We start from the raw sequence: 21,727 nt of genomic DNA, 5'->3' as shown, positions 1-21,727 counted from the left end.
GGGCCGGCAGCCGGAGCGGGAACGCAAGGGCGACGCCTCGGCAAAGAAATACCCAGTAGAGAATTCCCACCTGAGCATCTGAGAGAGTTGTGCTCTTCTCTCCCGTTTTCCCTCTCCCACAGGTGTTACCGCGGCGCGCCTGCCTGCTTATTGCTCGCTCAGCAGTGTTCCTGGAGCTGCAGCCTGGTTTGTCCCCACGCTTTGAGGAGGATGGAAAGCCCGTGCTGCCGGTGGGGTGGATCTGTTCACCCGTATATGCCAGAGCAGGGTCGGAGGAATTCTGCCAGCTTCTTGTGGAGAACCAGTTGCATCCAGTAATGCATATGGTGTGCCTTCTGGCACTTTGAGATCACGAAAGAAGCAAGCAGAAAATAATGGAGAAAGTACCTAGACTTTCAGGAGGGTCCTTTCAAGGAATCCAACACTCCTCTACTCCTCCTGACAAGGTATGATGCCAGTGTAAGATTAATCCACACTTGTAGTTCCTCCTGAATATTTATTGGATAACACTCAACAAAGAACTGGAGATTTCTGCAACCCTCCTGAAGGTATTTTAAATAAATAATAATATCTTCTCCATTTGTTAACACCCCAAACACCTGACATCCTCAGCTGAAGCAGCAGTGGATAGCCTCGTAATTAAGGAATTTTAATTTCCCTGCTCATCTGAGCCATTTTCAGCAGCAGTTTACAGGGAATAGCAGCAAACTTTTCAAGCAGTTTTTACTTACCATGTGCAATGTGTTGCAACCATACCAAATTTATGTTTTTCCATAAAAGCTGAATGCTTTGATACAGAGTCCATAGTTTTGTTGTGAGTTCTGCCTTCCAACTGCCTTGTATTTTGTCTTTCTGCCTTCTTGCAGTCCCTGGCATTCTGTTCCCTGTGTCCTTGCTCTCAAGCATCCCACATTTCCCATCTTGCTCAGGCTGCATGTCTTCACTGCTGGCTTTGACCTGCAGAGGCAACCTTGTCCCCCTAGAATGAACCCCCACTTTCTTCACTCTCCCTTGACTTCAGGTCCTTTCATTGACCTTTCAGTTTTGCATGCCAGGGGAGCTTGGAAGCTGTGTAAGCTGCAGCGGTGCACACATGGCCACTGGCTGCCCACCCCTGCTATGCTCCTAGCAGCTGAATAGAAACCAGGTGCAAGGGAGGGGTTATCATATAGTTCTTAGGGGTATTTTTTTAATATTCCTTCCTTCCAAACTTTATTTCTCAAAATCAAAACCATTTGTGATGAATTTACAGATAAGCAGCATAGTACCACAAGATATGCTGGAAGAATTATGAAGAGAAGAAATAAACTGAAAGTAAATTTCAACTTTGTAGACAATATTCCTGTTTAAGGATTTAAGTGTTCAAAATTCATGCTCATTTTCTGCTTCCATCTCCTCCTTCCCCCTTCCAGGTAAGCTCCACATCCATCTCACGTGTCCAGTGCTGCCACACAGCTAATAAAGATTCCTGTAGCTCTCTGCTGCCAAGATGTCCAATAACACAGTAAGCTCATAATCTGTAGGTGGGTCACTGGAAAAGCAGAGAAGAAAAAGCTGGGAAACAAAGACAGTTATTGCAGGGTGGGTTTTTTTTTTTCCGTGTTGATTTAGTTTGTTTTTAGTAAGTTGCAGAGTATCTGGTGCCAAGCTTTTCAGTACTTCTTGTATTTTTGTTTTTCACAGCTGTCGTGTTTGTGCCTGGAACCCAGGTCCCTTTTGCATGCCCCTGATACCCTCAAGCAAAAGGAATTTCATTGGTTCATCCCTGGAGGCTTCCCGTGTCCTGAGGGGGGCTCGTGTGTTGGCAAGGAGAGAAACTGATGGCTATTACTACCTGGGCCACATTGTCCAGGAGGTGAAGGTAACTATTTATTGGGAACTTGGCTGTAAGAGCATGGATGTTTTTTTCTCTGTTTTTCCCATACTCACCAGTCCCAAGCCCTTGCTGTGGGGTGGCCCTCCAGTGTTACAGTGCACTTCCTAGCCACTGCTGCCTCCCCACACCCTGTTTTCATCTGTTACCTGGTGCTGTTTGCTGTGAGGGGCCCTGCAAGTAAGAACAGCCTGGAGACCAATCTGTTTGTGTAGTTATAATGAGTTTTTATTCAGAGACAGACAAAACAGGTCCCTTATCCCTGTTGTCTACTTTTGCCCAGCCTAGCAGCAGAGTTAGTTAGCTAAACAGCAGCCAGTAATCCAAAATGTTTGTCTCTAGTGTCCACTTCCTCTTTACCAAACTGAGAGCTTTCCTCATTCTTTTCCATCTGTGTTTCTGGGAATTGCGAGATGATTTTGGATGCCAGACGGAAAATCCCCCCTGCAGGTTTTCTTTTAAAATCCAGTTCATTTTGCAGGTTAATTTAATAAATCTTGGTGCTACTATAGGTGAGGATGTCTGTGAGCTTCAGTGTGGGGTAGAACACACTGGGACACGAGTGACATCAGCTGGACTAGGAGCTGACAGTATTATTTGTGTAAGTGCACTCAGGGATCTGCAGAGAAGGCTGAGATTCTGGCAATAGATCTTGCCTTCACTCACTGCTGAAGGCTTCAATTAAAGTAGTTAAATTTATGCCAGTTGTGACTTTTTACTGCTTTGTTACCCTTGTGATTGCTGAAGGACTGTTTGTTATCCTTCTGATTGTGCTGAACGGCATCATACACAGTTTCTTTTGGCTGCTCTTTTTCTGGTGGGAGGTTTTCCTGGTAGAGTTCTGCCTTAGCCTGCTAATTGTGTTCTTACTAAAAACTACCTCCAAAGTGAAAGGACAAAAAAAAATCTGTCAGCCCCTTAAGCCTCAGCTTTTTATTTACTTTTGAAGTTGTACCCTGGTAAAAGAGGAAAGCTGCATTCCCAGATCACATTCCACTTCCTGGAATTTCTGCCACTTCTTTTTTAGCACTTAAGCTTTGCTGTTAACTGGACCTTGCAAATTGCCTTGCAAACCACATGTTTTACTCTTGCAGGGCTCCAGGGAAGTCTTTTTAGTTGAGTTTGACCAAAGTTGTGCTCTGAAGGGCAAGGTCCAGTGTGGCTGGCAGGAAACGCCTCTCTATGACATTCTGCACTACGAAGACGCCCGGCAACAGCCTCTTGCTCCAGGGGACAGAGTCTTGGCACCATGGGAGGCTCCAGCCAAACGTTTTGGCCCTGGCACTGTGCTAAGGGTTGTAGAGAACACAGAAGCACCTTTAGGTACTGAGTGTTTTAGTTTTCTTATCAGCACTGGACTTGCCATAGGCGCTGGTCACTGCAGGGAAGAGAACAGGCTCCAGCACGGAGAATTCACCTCCTGCTGCTTGGGTTCTCTTCATTGTGTTTTTATTGTTGGCTCTTAGCCACTTTTTCAGGGTCAGAATTAATGCAGCTCACAGAATTTGCCTTTCCTTTGTTCTGTGGGTGAAAACTTCATAAAAAGTTAGGGGTTGGGGATAGCATCCTCCCAACACAAGTCAAAAAACATTCCTGATCCTCCTGAAGGTCACCTCATTATCTGTTAGTCTGCTTTCCAGCTCTTTCAGGGTAAAAATCCCACCTGCTGTGGCAAGTGAAATTTTTTTAATATCTCCTGTCTCCTCACAGGAAATTCAGGAGAAAGTCAAATTTTAAACCTGGGAAGAATAAAATCATGGAAGTTGTTACAGAATTGTCTGAAACACAAGTCATTACTTTTACCTCCTGCTCTCTATGAGATAATTCACACAGATTGACATGCTGCTAATACATTACTTGCCCTTTTTTTTTCTCCCCCCCCCAATATGCACAGCACACAAAGAAAGGGGAGTGCTTGTGAATTTCTGGAATGGGCAGAATAAGGAGGTGTCTTCTGCCCAAGCTCTGCGGATTCCCCTGCCCCTAAGCGAACGCATCATCCTGGAGCTGCAGATGCCTTTAGCAGCCAGGCAGATGGTGGTAGATTCAAGCTTGGATTACCCATACCTTGTGGCATCAGGTTATAGAGCCTCAGGGCACTACAGACAGGGTCACCTGGGCCTGGATTGCTGCCCAGAGGCTCTGTATTCCACTCATCCCTGTGCAGAGTGCAGCTGGGGGTGTACCTCACTTCCCCAGTGCTGCCTTGGAGCCCGGGAACCCACACGGCCTGCAGAGTGCAAAGCGCAGCAAGAAAACGCCTTCATCCCGGGAGCAAGCCTGACTGAAGAAAAGCTCAGCAAGAAAATAGAACAGCAACTGTCTGAATTGAGGATTGCATCTTCAGAAAGGGTTTCCAGAGAGGAAGAGCACAAGGAAGAGAAGAGATTGGAGACAGACAGCATTCCAGAAGATGTTAGGTCTTGTATGGAAGAGGACTGTGAGGTTATAGAAACTGAGAAGGTAAAAAGTGCTTCACCCTGGCTCTTCTGTTAATATATGGTCTGCTATTTGCATATTTGTTACTGCAAGTTTACTACCTTTGGTACCAAGCTAGAGGTTTAAGGCCTGCTCCTTATGCCTTCCTTCTAAAGAATGGGGAGACTTTGCACTGCCTTCCTTTGACTGGGGTAAGAGCAATAATCTGTCATTATCCCTGGCTGGAGCAGGCTTCTAGAAACTCTTCCACGGATGCAGAACATGGGAAGTGTTGCATAGCCCAGTCCCTCTGCATTCTGCTTCTGTGTGAAGGAGGTAAAGGCAAAGAAAAGGAAAAAGTGTCAGAAGACTTGACACTGGATAAGAATTACGGTAGGGGTTGTTGCATACCAAGAATCTTGCATGATTATTTTACACCTCCACCCTGTTAGAGGTGTCCGCTCTTCAGTCAAGGACCACACGAGATTTATGTAGTCCTCAGCAGCTGATTTGGTGCTTGTGAGCAGGGCACTGGGTGAGGATCAGTAAGGAGGAGGTTCATGTGCACCAGCTACTGTCACACTTAAATCCATTGCTCTGCAAGGGTTACAGTCCAAATTCTGGCACATGCCAGAAGCAGGGCTGTCTTTCAGCCAGAGCTCCTCTGGCCTGATCTCTTTTGTACCAGTTTGGACCCTTTCAGGCAAAATTACTTCAGGTCATTTGGAGACATAGGGAAACTCAGGAAGTGATCAGAAATTACCTATGAGTTGTTTGTTTAGTAAAGAAGCCCCCAGAATTTGGGTTTTTTTCATTCTCTCTTAAACTTCAGTTACAATTTAAGATTTTATGCTGTAAACTCATTAAATAAACCTATTCTTTTCCTTATCAGGTGTGGATTATGACTGCATTTCTTGTTATTTCTAGGGCTCTCAGAGGGAGATGGTTCATGCTGTGGTTGATGCTGCTGTCAACACAGACAGCTGGTTAATGGAGACAGATCACAAGGAAGAAGCAGAGAGCAGACAGCAGGATGCTGAAACTGAAGCTAATTTTGAACATGAGCATGGTATTGGAACTGTAACTCTTTTACCCAAATATAAGACTTAGCACATAGTATCAGTGCAGGATGGCATCACGTATAGGATCTGTCACCATAATTCTTGGTGTTTCACAAGAAAATACCATAATGCCATCATTATATATAGGTATTAATGGTGCTATGGCTTGAGAAGTTATTCATCTTCTCTCAAAGTATAAGAATTTTCAGATGGAACTTGAGATTTTTTGGCTTTTACAGCTCAGCTACTGCAATAGCAGCTCTTAGGGGTTTTTAACCTATATTGTAGAGCTCAGTATAAATAAAAATTTCCTTACTTTAAAAATTAATATTTAACATTAACTGTGATGTGTATAGCAACAAGATTTCACCAGGATTTTTCTGCAAAACAATCCTCTTATCTGTGCTGAAATTTATTGCTGTATAATGCCACTGAGTAGTATTTTGTTCCCTGAAGAGCCAAAAGAGGCTGGATCATTATTTTGATCAATTTGTTGCTGTTCTCAGCTTTGTGACAATTGCAGACATCTAAGAGAGGATTCTTAAAGCCTAAAGCTTTCTCTTCTATTGCTTTGTGACACTGCTGGAAGAGAGAGAATGAAAAGTCAAACAGGAGTGCACATTCCTCCTAGCTGGTGTTCCAACATCATTCCATGCAACAGCTGCCACTCAGGTCTGCCCTGGCCTTAGCAGAAAGGTGTGAGCAAACTCTGCTCCTGTTCTCAGTTACCCAAAAGCTGTGTTAGCAGTGCTGTGCCCATGCTAATGTCTCCTGTCTCTCAGCAGGATGTGGAGCTCAGGCATTGCCTTATCAAAACATTTATCATTTTTACTCATCTCAGAGCAGTTCATGCCAGTCTATGAGATACCATGTAAACAATCCTTTAGCCTGAGTAGCTGTAAGAAGTGCCAGGCAAAATTCAGTTTCCCAAGCCAAACTCTTGCCTAAATGCAAAGGCAAACTTGTTTCTGAAAAGCTGTAACATCTTTTGTGGAGACTAAAAACTGTCCCACTTCCTCATAGGAAAATGTAATAAAATCCTCTCTTGAATATATTTCATATGAGCAGACCTTTTGTTCTTTTAATTTGCTTTCTTTTTATAAGCTTCCTACATTCTCATATGTCCTTGCCCTAATTTATTTGAAAGGCCTTTTTGAGTCCAGAGTGGCAGAAGCTCCAGTCCAGCATTCCCAGAGGAGCCCTTCCCTGGGAAGCAGTGCTTTGGTTCCTTTCAACTGCCAGAGCTTCTTTGCCCAAGTGAATCAATCACTGGAGAAAGACAGCCTGACCATCAGATCAGCCTTTTGTGTGCAGAGACCACACAGTACCACCCACCTGCTGGCTGGGAGAGCCACGCATCTCCCAACCCTTCTAAAAGAAAAAAGCATCACAGTGAGTATTTAGGTTTAGTTCTTAGGATGAGGAGATTTGTTGATGTCATGTGAGAATGTTCTCTCCTGGGATCTTTCACAAAGGTTTTTGCTGCAATAGGAATGATGCCTGTGTAGAATACTGGTTATGCATAAATAGAGACTTAAGGGCTCCACTTGGGAGCCCACGTTGTGCAGGACAGGGCACTTGTGGTATTTTTGCTCAGTACTTTTGACAGAATGTTTTTGTATGTTAGATCTAATCTCTTCTAAATAAGCTTCTCAGACAGCTCTACTAGATAGCCAAAAAAAAAAAAAATTCCTCTTTTACAGATACTGAAAGCAAAAGAGAGAAAGTTTAGGCAGTCATCTGAGGCCCACAGCAAAGAGTGCATGTTAGGGCAGGGGTGGAACTAGAAGTCTCCTGATCCTTAGGCTGGTACTTTACCTGCTGGAAAACATCATTTGTTCACCTCCCACCTATAAAACACCTTTGATTCTTCCTTTGATCTCTCCTTGTGTGTGTGTCATTAAACACACCCACAAGGTACTTTTTTTTGCTAAGAATAGCAATACACTGGAGAACAAAGCTGTTTACAGCCCCTGGGAAGCCATACAGATCAATGTGTTAAGAGAAACCAGTCCAAATGCTGTGTAAGACTGGCAGGAGCATTATTTGAAAGTCCTGTCGTGTTTTCCAGCTTGTGGTATTCAGGTTGTCCCCAGGAAAGCACTGGAAGGAGACATTCTGTTTGGAGAGGAGCAGCTGATAGCAGGAACATGCTAACTGCACTTGGGAATAGGAGGAAGGAGGATGCATTTGACAGAGGAAAATATTTTGGGGGAACTCTGTTCCAGCCCCAAACAGTTCTAGCAATGTAAACTGGAATACATGTCTAAAGGTTCGGTGGTGTTTACTTGCACTTCCCTCATAAAGGGCACTGTAAGCAGTACAAAAGCAAATAAATATTTCACTATGGCTGTGAAAAGAGGCCTTGTAGGTGCTCCTTCATCTCTGTACAGGGCACAGTGCATTTAGAAGCACAAATCAGCAGCACTATGACATTAAAATGAAGCTACTGCTGAAGAAAACCCAAAGACTGCTTGAGCATGGGTAGAAATCCCAGACAACAAAAGGTGAAGAGTTGCAACACCTGCAGAGAACTTGGGAATGTTCTGGGTTTGGCCAGATGGGGGCAGGTATTTATCTTGCTAATAGAATCTGATAAGGAATATATAATGTTTTATGGTCAGAACCTGGATTTTTCATCCAATCCAGAAGTTGACCCAAAAACTGGGGAGTTTTAAGGGTCCAGAACAGAACAGCCTACTGATCTATGGAGAACTCTTAAGACTGGATTTTCAGGCACCTCTTTGTTGATAAAGCCTAATGTTTTCTATATGTTTTAGCATCATCCTCAATGTTTTCATGGATGGGAATCAACACTAGAGTATTTGTGAGCCTTCATTGCTTCTAGGCCCCAGGAGTGACATTAAAGCTGGGCTGTTCTGGTTTTGTGTGTTTACAGTGTGCATAAAGAATGGACTAAGGGTGCAGTTTGCTTTCTTTCTCGTAGAAATCAGTCCTTAGTGGTGCATCTCAGAAGTGGAAAGAGCTGGACTTCAGCAGAGCCAAGGTTGAGCACAAAAGGTGGCAAGAGGAACAGAGGCAGCTGAAGAGGGAGCAGCAGCAAGAGGCAGATGGCACCCGGCGCCAGCTGCGCAGGGACAGCCAGAGGTGATGCTGGGAACTGACTGCTTTTTGTGCTAAATGTTGGAAGGCTGGTAACATCTGCTCCCTGCTGCTCTCCTTCAGTCCCTGCACATCCCACGTTGTGCTTTTTGCTGGGCTCTGCAGAGGGGTCACAGTGGTTCCCTACTGGGAATAAAATCAGTGCTTGAGGTGTGAGGGAGTGGGTGCACAGCATTATCTCCAAGGGCAGATTGCCTTCAGTCCTGTTCTCAGACCAAAACTGCTGACATCAGGCACCAGCCCATCTGGGGCTTTTGCTGCCTCTGTTCTGGACACAGGTTTAATCCTCATAACCTAACAAAGAGGTTGTCCTGGAATATTGACTGAGCGGATTGCCAAAATATCTGCTTTGTGTTTTATGCACTGTCTTTCTTTTTTATTGCTCTTTCTTTATGAGAAATTTGAGAAATTTTGTTTTGGAAACAGGCAGCGATTGCGTCAGAGAACATTGCAAGGGCTGGAGAAACAGCTGGAGCACAAAGAGAGAGCTTTGCAGCACATGGCACTGCTCCAGGCTGCTGGGGCTGAGAGGAGCAGGAAGGAATCCTTCTTTCGAGAGGAGGAGGAGAGGAAGGCAAGGCAGAGGCTTCAATTCTTACAGACACGGCATTTGCAGAGAGAGGAGTTGCGGGCAGAAAGCAACAAAAGGAGCTGTGAACAAAAGAAAGAAAGGCTGGTAAGGGCAATTCCAGAAGTTATTTTCCTCTTCTACCATGTTTCCAGCAGTGTCAGTATCTGGAATATTTGTATATTTCACCTGTTTTACATCCAATATGACTGTATCATTTAGAGATAAAAGGGGTAACATTTTTTTGGCATGTGTATAAAGATGAAAGGTGGAAGGTAAAATTCCCTATCTCTGCCACAAAAGAAGTCCGCATGCAAGGAATTAATTTCCATAGATTATATCCATTTCTTACTTCTCCTAGTGAGAATCATAGTACTGTAGGATGATTTGGATTGTGTTCATCTAGTCCCGACCCCCCTGCCATGGGCAGGGACACCTTCCACTAGACCAGACTGCTCAGAACCCCCTGTCCAACCTGCCAGGGATGGGGCATCCACAGCTTCTCTGGGCAACCTGTGCCAGTACCTCTCCACCCCCACAGGAAAGAATTTATTCCTAATATCTAATTTAAACCTACTCTTTATCAGTTTAAATCCATTCCCCTTGTCCCATCACTCCACACCTCTGTAAAAAGTCCCTCTCCATCTCTTGTAGCCCTTCAGGCACTGGAAGGTGCTCTAAGGTCTCCCCAGAGCCTTCTCTTCTCCAGGCTGAACAACCCCAGCTCTCAGCCTGGCTCCATAGCAGAGGTGCTCCAGCCCTCTGAGCATCTTTGTGATCCTCCTTTTCAAGATCCATGTCCTTTTGCTGGAGGCCCCAGAGCTGAACAGAGATGAAAAGTGAGGATGAAATTTGGCATGAAGGCTGACTGTATGGTTTTAAATGTCTCTGTGTAGGAGTTGCTGAGGAGCAAAATGCAGTCACAGCAGGAAGTGCTGGAACAAGAATCCCGGGAGCAGGACAAACAGCAAAACCAGCAGCAGGCTGCCAAAGTGAGAGTGTTCCAGAGGAGAGAGAGTTCTCATCTGAAGAAGGAAAAAGAAGGCCAGAAACTCGGTGCCCTCCAGCAGTACCTCAGGGAACAGAACCTCCTGCTGCTCCGGGCATCCCTGCTCACGTGAGGAAGCTGCACGGTGGGTGAGCAGGGCCTGGAGCAGTTCACAGACCTGCCCTGTCCGGTCAGCTGTGAGTCAGTGTGCCAGAGCAGAGTCGTGACAGGTGGCATCAGGATTCCTGGAGAGGTCTCTAATCTCCCTTTCACTGCAGCCAGAGTGCACTTCCACTGCTCTGTCCTTCACCTGCCTCTCTTCTGGGGTCATGGCTTCCCCCTCCCCTGAGAGGGAGCAGCAGGGCACATCTAGAGGCACTTTTCTGCATCACAAAGGAGGGGCTTTCTAGTGCATTGCTCTATGGTGAGTGGAGGTGCCAAAGGAGAGGAGGAGGAGGTTAAGCTTGGCACATCCTGAAGTGCTCCCTCTTCCTCACATCATCTAAGGTACAAAATTCCCTGTGGCTGTGCCACAGGGAATGCACTGATCAGCTCTGGGTCACCAGAAATTTCAGATGGGTATTTAGGAAAGGAGAATGCATATGGCACAATTTATTTGCTGAAACAGCCAGAACTATATGGAAATGTCTTTATTTTACACAGAATTATGCTAAAATGAATACAATATATGTGATACCTTGTTTCAAGTAATGCCTAGAACCAAATTAGATACAAAATTTAAATTTGGCCTGATGTTCTGTGTGCACTTAGAAACATGATACACATTTTCTGGCACATTATAAAAATGTATGCCTCTTACTAGAATACAGCACCAGTAATAATGGCAGTTTCTTAAAAAAAAAAAGAAAAAAGTAAAAGAAAAAAAACTTGTAAAAGGGAGCTCCTTTGAAATCCTGCCAAATCTGAATGACCAGATTTCCTAGCAGTAAGTGTCAGACTGCATTCCTCCAGGGATAATGGAGAGGCTATGCCTTCAGCTTTTCCCTAAAAAGACAAAGTTAAGTCTCTCATACAGATGTTTACAAACTACTCCGAGACCTTAATAGCTAAAACTGGTATTTTTAAACTTTAGGATCCATAATAAATGTGCATGAGCCATCCTGAGATGTTTGCTTAAAGAAAAAAAAAAGGAAAAGGAAAGATGAACTTAAGTAGAAGGTGAAGACTTTAACAAAGAAAATGTCAGAGTTAAGGTCTGAAAAAAATGTAACTTGCTGCAGATTATGGAAGCTACATGTGAGGCACAGTTCTGCATTTTAGACATGAAATCCCATCATTTGGAACAGTTTCCACTCTGCTGAGTGTATGGAAAAGTTGGCTGGAATGTGCTCAGCAAGAACGTGGATGGTTGTGCCCCAGACCTGGCACACACCATACTGAGGGAATGTGGGTGCTGGTGGCACATGGAGATTTTCTTTAGGGTAATGTTTGGGGGGGTTGCTTGCTTCTCTTCTTTTTTGAGTTCTCTTTTACATAAAATCTTGTGCTGGTCAGGACGATGCTCTGCCTGCTTATGACTCTAACTAGACTTAAAGAAACAAGCCTAAAACTTACAAGGTGTTAAACTCTACTCCTGCTTTTATCCTTATGCACTTGGAAATGGAATATGCAGTGATTAAAGGAAAGTACATGAAATATATTGAGCTGAATCGAAACTTATTTTTCAGACTTCATTTATATGCTATTAATCATTACTTTATAATCACTATAAAACAGCAGATTGTCTGCTTATGTACTTTCTCTTCATTGCTTAACCACCTGAGAACAGACCACTGCAGAGACCCTGCTCTACTGCTGTTTCACACAGGGTAGGTCTGGGAATATATTCAGTACCACACTATTTCCAGTCATTCATGGACTTTATTTCTCACTATTAAAATGAAGCCATAAAATCATTTAAATACTGCTATTAAAATAATTGACTGTAAATGCCATGTGTAATCCAGTTCTTCTGCTGCCTTTATTTGATTTTAAACATTTGCAGTGTGGTTTTGATCCATCAGGAAAATGCTTGGACTCTGTTTTGAAGCCTGCTGGAAAAAAAAAAAAGCCCTAAGTATCTGCATATCAGTTAAGGTTTTGTGTAGAGTGAAACCAGGGGAGCACCAGGGAGGGTAGTAGAGAAAATCACACAGACCAGAAAAAAAAAAAAACTCTTAAGTTTCAGAAACAGAAAAATTAAGACCAGGACAAATATTCCCAGAAGTTGTTTTTTATTATGGAAGTACGTTTTTCTGCCTAGGTAAATATTTTATTATTCTGTTTGTAATCCAAACTCCTATCCTAATGTACTAGAGTACAGAAGTTTGAAAAAAAACTTTAATGGTCTGGTTTTGTCATCCAGAATGACTTAAAAGCAGACCGCTACATGCAGGATGTCAGGACACTTCTACAATAAAAGTAGAAGTTAAAAGTACAAAAGACAAACAGGTTTATTGGCTTTTTTCAGCTTGAATGTGTTGCTTAGGTAATGCTAGAACATCATTTCTCATACCACAGTGCAGGTAAGTCAGTAAATTAAATATTTAGTCTGATATATTTTAAAACAGACTTGACAAATTAACAATCTTTTTGAAGATGTTTTTAAAAACTACCAGAGCACATTAGCTCTTACAACTGTGCAATGAGTGGGAGATGTCCAATTGTGCAAATTCTTCCTGCTTTCTGGAATAGACCTTCTGATCATCCCATGCCTGGTGCTTGGCTGAAATGACTGAAGGCAGTGGAGAGCAACCACTGCGCACCACATCCCTGGGGTACCCGTGACTTCTCCCCTTCAGCTTCCTCTGTGTCAGCTGACAGGCAGCACAGGTAACCCCCACAGGGAGAGAGCAGCAGCCACAGGAGTCTATTTGAGGGCAGAAGCTGCAGTTTTGATGAGCAGTGGCTTGGCTGCCTCCAGGATGTCCAGTTCAGGGTCCAGTGAACGTCCCAGTCCTTCCAGAACCATGATGGCAAAGATGATGGAAGCAAAATTGCTCTCGAGCTTCACCTAGAACCACAACAGACTGAATGGATTCAGTGGACATCATTTTCTTCTGTACCCTTTCAACCAAGGTACCAGCTCTGCCTGAGCTGGGAGGGAAGGGAAAAGGCTGGGGAGAGCATTTGCAACTATAATGCAAGTATATTTTGAAACTATAATGCAACTATAATGCAACTCTAGTTTGAAACTATAATGCAACTCCACCAGCTGGACTGTGCAGCCCTGTGGCTGACAACCCCAGTTCAAGCCACCACAGGTCTTTTGATTTCCAAAGTTGTTTGCAGCTGTGGAAGTTTGCCCCCCAAATAATCAGTTCTAAGGAGGTATCTATAGTCTAAGGGACAATAAAAATGATAGGAAAAACTAGGTGTTACAAAAATACTCCTTTTAGTAGACAATATCAACCATTAAATGATGTATTGAGACAAAAATTTAAAAAATTAAAAAAAAACAAACCAGAAATTGGGCTTGGCAGAGTGTGTACAAGACCTGAGAAACAGCATGCCTGCAACACTTGGATGCATTCCTGCAGTTCCTCTCCTAGCAGTTTGTTTCAGAAGTCAGTCCCCCTCCTTGTTAGCCCCTCACCCTCATGTTCCCAGTAGCTCTCCCTCCCCAGATGAACTTCCAGCTGTTAAAGGCAGCCAGGGACAGGACCTCACCTTATGGGTCATCAATAGTTTGAAGACACTCGAGAGGAGATTTCCCACCTGAAGCTGGAATACACGAGAAGAATTTAACAGCTGATCAAAAAACCTTTTTGTTTCAGTTTTCAGTGCCAAGTTGCATTGAATTGCAGGTAAGTGGGACTGTGACAGGGTGCACTTGCCTTGCCCAAGGCAATGGTGTTCCCCCGGGCCTTGGTGACAAGCTCTGCCATGTCAGCCTTGAAGCGCTCGATGTCCTGGCACTGGTTGGCACGGGCGTGGTGCAGGATCAGCTCTGCCACCCTCTCCCCCTGAGAAACAAGTTGAACAGCACAACCAGAACCTGATCACTGGTGATTTGCAATCAGATGCTTGCAGTTCTTGCTTTTAGTAGCTGAGAAGTGTCCCTGGCAGCACAAGATGGGCCTGGATATCGGGTTTAGCATGGATTCTTTGGCATGCTTCAGCAGACCAGGACAAAATGTGTCCCTCTTGAGCTGTGTTAGTGAGCCCTTCACCCTGCAGCTGAGAGACAGCAACAGGCACGTGGGAGCACAATGTTTGTTCTCAGAATGAAGAGGAGACACCAGCACTGGGTTCTCCAGTCCATCTGACAGTGAGTTTCAAGGGGGAGGAGGATAATGTAGTTCCCCTCACATAGAGGAGCCTAGCAGAGGTCAGACCCCTCCACACACACACCTGTTTTCCTTCCTCTCCTCTACAGATGCTCATACAACAGCAAAATGGAGGAAGGCATATGGGCCTTCCAACAGCAAGGCTGCAGAGAGGAGCATGTGTGGCAGATCAAGATGTTAACCCATTCTCTCCTTTTCTATAACAAAACCCGACAGATTCGCAACGGTGGCTCCCAGGCAGTCCTAACTTGCAGCAGAAGTACTCCTAACCAGGAACGGGCAGCCAGTGCTTCCCACTTAGCTCCTTCTAGTTCCTGGGGCCCTGAAATTGCTCCACTCTGGCAGCCTCCTTGCTGCAGCTGAACAACTTGTTCCTGTGGCTGGGGATAAGATGCTAGCAAGGATCCTTGCCTCTCCTATCATTTTAAGGGGACATAGAAAACTCTCACTTTGGCCATCAGATTCTGCACCATCTCCCTTCCCCTGGCAGCCCCATGCCGGAGAGGGGCCTCACCTGTCCCAGGACCACAGCTGTGAACACGGCACGGAAGTTCTGCATGTCGGCGCTCTGCAGTTCCGCCACAATCCCTGCGTCCAGCAGCACCAGGCGCAGCTGCCGCAAGGGTGGCTGCACCCCCAGCACCAGGCTGTCACACAGCTCCGGCATCGCCCCCTGCTCCCGGCGGGCGCTGCCCGGCCGCGCTGTGCCTTGAACCAGGATGTTCCCGGGGTGCAGGTCGGCGTGGACAAAGTTGTCAACGAAGATCTGGAGGATAGGTAAGTGTGAGAGCAGCTCGTTCCAAGCAAAGCTGGTGATGCCAAAGCCCCCAGGCAAACGGCAGAGGGTTGTTTGTGGTCTGTTCCCTGTCATTACCAGGGATGGGGCATCACCCTTGGCAGCACCACAGCAGGTGGCTTCTGCTGGAGACCAGCTCGGGTACTCAGGAGCTCAGCAGAGCTGTGTGAAGCAATCCAGTGTTTGACAGAGGTCAGGTAGGACAGCCAGGAGTCCCAGCAGGGAATGGCAGTGCCCTTTGGCAATTAGCCTAAACTGGGGCATACTGGTGGGCCTTAACAAAGAGTAATGCAGTAAGAATAGGCCTTTTGCCATTCAGTGGCAAAGGTTATAGTGAAGGGTTAAGTTTGTCTAGTGCAGGACACCAACCCACATTACAACTCTACTGCAAAGTAAGGAAAACAAGAGAAGAGGAAATAAATCTGTATAGCTCTTCTCTGACTGCTAGCAGTTAGCACCAGAAAGGACTGGCAAAAGGACAAGAACCAAACGGTACTTCCCTCCCCCACCCTGACCCTCCTGGCGGCCTGGACTGCAGGACTTCCTGCCCCAAGGAGATTATATTTGTATTTCATGGATTTCTCCTATCAATTTGTTCAACTGCCATGTAAATAATTAAAGCTGAGTGAAAAAATATGGTTTTGGTGTTGCCTGAAAAATTACTTCGGCTAATTTTTTGTCCTCCTTATTGAGAAACCCTACATAATAGGTCCATATTCTATCCAGCTCTCATGCACTCATGACTGCATAATCTCTGTCATAAACTACTCATCTTTCTGCTTTCCAGAGTTAAGAGTCCAAATTATTTCACCATTCTGGTATGGAAGCCATTCCACACGAGTAATCATCCCATCTGCTTTCCTCTGCACCTCTTCTAGTTCTACTACAGCCCTTGAAACAGAGGGTCCTGGACAGCAAAGGACTAGAACTGCAGAGTACTCAAGAAAGAGATATTTGTTTTACTTACAGACATAAAGTTGTTTCTTTAACCTTTAATTCTTTCCTACTCCTAAAATTTGAAACCAATCTTAGCATACAACTGTTCTGGTTCCAGCATTGCTTTTCTGAGTGGTAAAAGCTATTTCAGAGCCCGTCATACTACCTGGAGCCAGAACTGGAGGTTCACTATTGCCCTAGCACAATGCTGCAGTTAGCAGCAGCATTTCATCTGACACACACTGCCCACACACTCAGTACTGTCAGGAGTTTTTGCAACTCTTCCCTGCTGGTTCTCACAGCCCCTCACAAGACACTTGTACCACCCTCTCATCACTCCTTCCCAGACCATTTGGGATTATTTCAGCCACAGAAGGACTAGATAGTCAGAAGCTGAATCTGGCCAGGTTTGTTGTCTTTACCCGAGATTTAGTTCTCCCTAACAAAAAGGCAGTTTTAGAGCAGCTGATAAATGAAGAAGCCAGCTCACTGTTTTCCCTCTGAGTCACATCCACAATCTCTGCAGAGCACATGGCATTTGCTAATAATGTTGCACTTTAAGGTACTTGGGCAGTAGGTCAATATTAATTGAATGGATTAGTGGGTGTCCTAAGCAAAGGCTGACCGAGGTCAGTCCTACTGTGTGCAGGCAAATGTCCCCTCTGCAGTAGCAGAGCTCTGTGTCGGGGGTAAGTCCAGACCAGGCTTTACCCAGACCAGGTACAGGTAGGAAGCAAATGGGTTCTCTCTTTAGCCACATTGCCTTATTATCCAAACTGAATAGCTTCTGCAGGAAAACAACCTTCTCCTGCAGCTCCAGCCAAGTGCCTACCATCTTTAGCAGCATGTCCATGCCCATCCTGGCCAGTCTCTGCCGCAGCTCCGTGCCAATCTCCACGTGCAGGTAGCGCGAAATGGGCTCACTCTCCTGAACAGAGACAGAGCTGGAGTTAAACACCCCCTGCATCCCACCTTCAAACACACCTTCACCTGGGTGCCACGAGTGGGGGGAAGCTGATGATAATACCCTAGAAAGGCTTTGGCAGAAAGAGCCTGTACCTAGTGCGATGGAGAACATGAGAGAACCAAGGGTTTGTGTCTTGGAAAGACAGACGGGATTCCAGGGACAGAAACACCCTTGCCAGGGTCACATGCAGGAAAATTAAGCCTGAGAGTAGCTTTGGTCTGTGACTCCAACATCCACAAGGGAAGTGAGGCAAGGAGCAGAAAGTGTCAGATTGCTGAGCTCCTTGCTTTGACCCACCACAGAGGAGAGGTATAGCGTGGTGCTGGTTGCAAAGCACAGGCAAGCACAGCATGGCTGCACCCACTGCTGGTCTGCTTGCTTTCAGGCCAACTGTTCACTTCTATATGGAGTTGTCTGCTACCTGTCTTCAGGGATGCACTGCTTGCAAACAAAAAGAGTGGAAGACACACTAAGGAAGAACATCAGTCACCTAAAGCAAATAAGAAAAAAGCATCCTTCTGCCTCCGATCCAGCTTTCTCATAAAGAAACGAGGAGGTCAAAACCACCTTCTTGCCATGCTCTCCTTGGGGCTTTCTCACTGCTACCATCACACCCACACCCTGCAATTCTTACCTCAAATGTTTCCACTAGAACATCTGCTGTTACCAAGGGCCAAAGGGGAGTGGGAAACTTCACAAAATCGACATCTAGGAAATTCTGTCGGAAGCGCTCCAGATTTCTGGCTTCATAGCGTAAGTCAATCTCAAGGGAGAAATAGAAAAGCAGCTTAGAAATTAGATTTAACTAGGGTTAGATCTTAAGGCTCCTGTGTGAGTTACAATACTCAATACCAATAAAACTGGTCAGAAAGCCAGAATGGAAACAAAGAAAGAGTGGTGCTTTTTACACACTCATAGCCTCCCAGATGGAAGAGGAACAGACTGGGTAATGGATGGTGCACAGCCAGGTCCCAGCCTTTGAAGTATGGGTGCCTTACTAGAGGCATGGTGTCTCAAAATAGAGCAGGACCACGTTATATTCAAAAATACAACAAGATCCTAAACTGAATCCTATCCCAAATGGAAGCTTGCTGTCCAAACAGCAAGGCAGACAGGATAGAAAACTGCAGCCCCAGCCTCACTTGACAGAGAGGCAACCATAGCAGGAAGAAATTGAATGTAATGTATACAAAATAATCCACTATGCCAAGTCCAGGCCTGGTTCTTTGGTGATCCAGTGTCTTGACACAAGGGCATCTCTCCTACTGTCTGCTACTGCTCAAGGAGGCAGGATAACCTTGCCTCTCCTTCCTTGTCTGGCAGTGGGGAATATCCCAGGAATAATTCCTGTTCATTCAAAGGGAAAAACTACAATGACCCTATCAGATGTTCTCCTAACCCTCAGTCTTCTGCACATCCACCCAAACTCTGCCAAACTGGTATGAATGACCTCGAGTCACATCTGACCACAGTCAACAGTTCCCAGCATGGATTTACTGTGCAGAGGTTTTGCAATTGTAGAAAATAACTGAGGTTTTCAAAAGCTTGTTACAGACTTCAGATTCTGCAATCTAGACACAAAAATGAAATTAGCAGATAATGGCTCATTTTATAGAAACATAAGCCTAATTAAGCCTGCAGTGAGATCTTTGTAAGTTTGATAGTAGCAAGGTTTCAGGACTGTGTCTTTAGAAGACATTAGCAAATCAGGATATTTTCAGATCTGTTTGCAAAATTTCACTGACACTTTGAGTCTGATGATAATACAAAGGAGAATGTGTTATTAACTTCTATGAAAACATTATTTATGCCTATATATATATATATTAGTGCTAACAAATATGACTAGTGAGTACAGACTGCAAACATATATGTAGAATCACAGAAAAAAACCCACATGCCTGAGTACTTGCTTGAAGAGATTCTTTCCTAAGAAGAGGTGTCTCACCATTGTTCACCTTTCACAATGCTGCAAAAAGGACTGTGACTATGGCTAGCTAGCTGTTCAGGCTGTCCACTAGAAAACACATTCAAACTTTAAACATTTTCAAAGTCTAAAAAATCATTTTAGAACTAATAAAGACTGTTTTTTCATTGCTTTGCTACTTTGTGAGCATATAAGCTTTCCTGCAGTAATGTTGTGATTTGATTAGACTAAAGAACAGAAGCAAAGAACAAGCCAGCCTTCATCTAGCCATTTAAAATGTAGTGGTGTGAACAGAGTTAGAGCCAGCCAGAACAAGACAAAGGGCAGTTTTGTTCAGCTGGGGATCATGGCCTGGCACATACCTGCTGCATCATAAGCTTCTCAAACTCCTCCACAATCTCTGTCAAGCTGAGCCACTTGAACCCAGGGAGAAGTCCAATGATGCGGCTGCCCATCTTCATGAGAAACAGATCCATCTGGACTTGGTGGACCAGCCCAGGGTGCAGGACCTGCACAAGAACGAGCAGTGGCAACATCAACCCCCAGACACTCCCTTTCAATGAGCTCAAGTGATACATTTCAAATATACAGAACCCAGCTTATTAGGATGGGAGGCAACCAGCTTCCTTGGCTAGTCCTCAGAAGAACTCGCATTTTGGCATTGATTAGGTGGTAGAGAAACATTTTATCATTGTCAGATTCAGTGTATCTGTGCTGGAGACTACAGCCTCACCCAAAGACATTTCGCACCACTTTCAGTCTTGCCCTGTCCCTTATCCGTATTTGAAGCAGCTCAAACGTAACGTTTCACTAAAATAAAATTTGCTGGAATGCACTTTTATGTTCCAGATTTCTTCATGTGAGCAGAGAAGGAGGTTTGCTGTCTGGAAGGTGCAACCTACCTTAATACTAATTCTTTTAATGAAAATTGGGCCCTTGGAGGCATTCCTAGTACCCACATGCCACATCAAATCTTGAGCTCTCCTTTTGGCAAGAGCGGGGGATTGTGGCTGGCTGGAACAAAAGTGCTGAGAAAGGACACCAAGAGAGACAGCATCCCTTCTTTTGTTCTACCTGGTCCTGGCCAGCTGCTCCTCTCCACGGGAGTTAAAATCTGGCAGACCTCATCCAGCACGCTCCATTTCCATTTTCATACATCTACCATTTTGGCACATGACTTACTTTAATGGCTACAGGCACGAGATGTCTGGCTGATGACGGATTTGCGTTCAGGAGTGGCTTGGCCCTCTGCTCCATAAGGGACATCCTACTCCCGGGACTTCCCTGGGAGCAGTCTGCAGAACTCAGTTCCTCCCTGCTCCTCTCATCCCGTACGTCCTTGCTCTTCCTCCTTCTCAGCCACCCGAGGAGGCCTCTAAAGCCTGACACTTCCCACGCTTCAAAGGCGGACCTGAGCTCCGAGTGTTGCTCCAGCTCCTTGGCCCGGGAGCCGCCGATGGCAGCGAGGTCAGCATAGGCTTTATACACCTGGGCAACGCAGCCCGAGCCGACCGGCTCCCGGCTCGGGAACCTGAGGATGCCCGTCCAGTCCTCACCGAAGGCCTTCCTCAAGAGCTCGTCGGTGTGGCCCCACGGGTGCGGGCTCACCTCGACGTGCAGCTTGGAAAACTCATCACAGAAGGCCTCCGAGAAGAGGTCCCTGCGGGTGCTGGCCCACTGGCCCAGCTTGACACAGGTGGGGCCGGCGGCCTCGGCCGCCCTGCGCAGCAGCCGCAGCCAGCGGGCGCCCATGCCGGGCCACAGGCGGCCCAGCGGGTAGAGCAGCAGCAGCGGCCCGAAGCGCAGCAGGAGCCCGCAGGCGCGGACACCCAGCCGCAGCACCAGCCCCAAACGCCGCAGCAGCCCCCGGGGCGGCCGCTCCGCGCCGCGCTCCGCCGCCCACGCCGGGCCGCGCTGCCCCGGCCTCTCCTTCCAGCCGGTCCCGGCGGGCACGGCCGCGGGCACGGCCAAGGCCAGGGCGCCCCAGCGGCCGGCGCGCGGCCCGGAGCGCCCCGCGCCCGCCCGCCCGGGCAGCGCCGGCCTGATCCTGGCCGCGGCGGCGCGCGCGAGCGACGGGAGCGGGAGCAGCCGCGCGGCGCCGCCTGCCACCATCGCGCGCGCTCCCGCCACCACCGCGCGCGCTCCCGCCGCCCGCGCCGGCCCTGCCGGGGGCAGGGGGCGGGAGGGGGGCGCGCCCGGCCAATCAGCGCCCCGGAGCGCGGCGACGCCCCGCCCCTTAAAGGGCCAGCAGCGGGAGCCTGGCGGGAACTCGAGCGCCGCGAGGGAGGCGCGTGCCCGAGCCGTCCCCTCGGGATCGGGCTGTACCGGACGGGGACGGGCGGATGGGGCCGCGCTGGGGCCGGGGGCCTTCACCCTTCCATCAGTTTTGAATCATAGCAGCACTGAATATCCTGAGCGGGAAGGGGCCCATCGGGACCGCGGAGTCCCGCTCCCGGCCCTGCACAGCACACCCCAAGAGTCACACCACGAGAGCCGTGTCCAAACGTTGTTTGGGCTCTGCGGGGCTCGGTGCTGTGCCCACTGCCCTGGGCCGCCCGTTCCAGTGTCTGACCACCCCCCGCGTGACGCACCTTTCCCTAACACCCAGTCTCAGATCGGGGGATACAAATCGTGTTGCAGGTTTGAGGCATTCCTGGCCAGGTGCTCTCCCGCCATGAGTCTGTGACCCCATCAGCCTCGGGAAGCCGTGCCAGTGACAGCTACTGGATTGATAGCAAGTCAGGACTTTCTACGTTTCCCCGGAAATCTTTCCGTCTGCAC

The 21,727-nt window shown here is 46.8% G+C and overlaps 2 protein-coding genes across 6 annotated transcripts; one reads left to right on the top strand and one right to left on the bottom strand.

The window, feature by feature from the left end:
* Nucleotides 1–166: 166 nt before the first annotated feature.
* On the top strand, nucleotides 167–11,707 carry LOC137474345 (uncharacterized protein C11orf16 homolog). Of its 4 annotated transcripts, none has more exons than XM_068190822.1 (9): nucleotides 167–446; nucleotides 1,413–1,504; nucleotides 1,684–1,861; nucleotides 2,968–3,196; nucleotides 3,768–4,336; nucleotides 5,219–5,351; nucleotides 6,500–6,744; nucleotides 8,902–9,151; nucleotides 9,940–11,707. In XM_068190822.1, the coding sequence occupies exons 1-8, from the start codon at nucleotides 375–377 to the stop codon at nucleotides 9,001–9,003; spliced, it is 1,620 nt and encodes a 539-aa protein (XP_068046923.1). In that variant the 5' UTR covers nucleotides 167–374; the 3' UTR covers nucleotides 9,004–9,151; nucleotides 9,940–11,707. The 4 variants fall into 4 exon arrangements, with proteins under 4 accessions (XP_068046923.1, XP_068046922.1, XP_068046925.1 ...); XM_068190821.1 differs by having other exon boundaries at nucleotides 168–446; nucleotides 5,219–5,360; XM_068190823.1 differs by having other exon boundaries at nucleotides 430–446; nucleotides 1,413–1,523; nucleotides 5,219–5,360.
* ADCK2 (aarF domain containing kinase 2) lies at nucleotides 10,912–21,080 on the bottom strand. 2 transcript variants are annotated; one of them, XR_010999312.1, is made up of 9 exons: nucleotides 20,129–21,080; nucleotides 19,309–19,455; nucleotides 17,654–17,782; nucleotides 16,885–16,980; nucleotides 14,835–15,086; nucleotides 13,868–13,996; nucleotides 13,701–13,754; nucleotides 13,214–13,322; nucleotides 12,913–13,038 (listed from the first exon to the last, which is right to left on the bottom strand). XR_010999312.1 is itself a non-coding variant. In XM_068190819.1 (8 exons), the coding sequence occupies exons 1-8, from the start codon at nucleotides 21,056–21,058 to the stop codon at nucleotides 12,901–12,903; spliced, it is 1,881 nt and encodes a 626-aa protein (XP_068046920.1). In that variant the 5' UTR covers nucleotides 21,059–21,080; the 3' UTR covers nucleotides 10,912–12,900. The 2 variants fall into 2 exon arrangements, 1 of the variants encoding a protein (XP_068046920.1); XM_068190819.1 differs by lacking the exon at nucleotides 13,214–13,322 and having other exon boundaries at nucleotides 10,912–13,044.
* Between the last annotated feature and the right edge of the window lie 647 nt (nucleotides 21,081–21,727).

Source organism: Anomalospiza imberbis, chromosome 5 (genome assembly GCF_031753505.1).
Source record: "Anomalospiza imberbis isolate Cuckoo-Finch-1a 21T00152 chromosome 5, ASM3175350v1, whole genome shotgun sequence".
Lineage (NCBI taxonomy): Eukaryota > Metazoa > Chordata > Aves > Passeriformes > Viduidae > Anomalospiza > Anomalospiza imberbis.
Note: the sequence above shows the minus strand (reverse complement) of the source record. Positions and strands in the feature narration are given on the sequence as shown.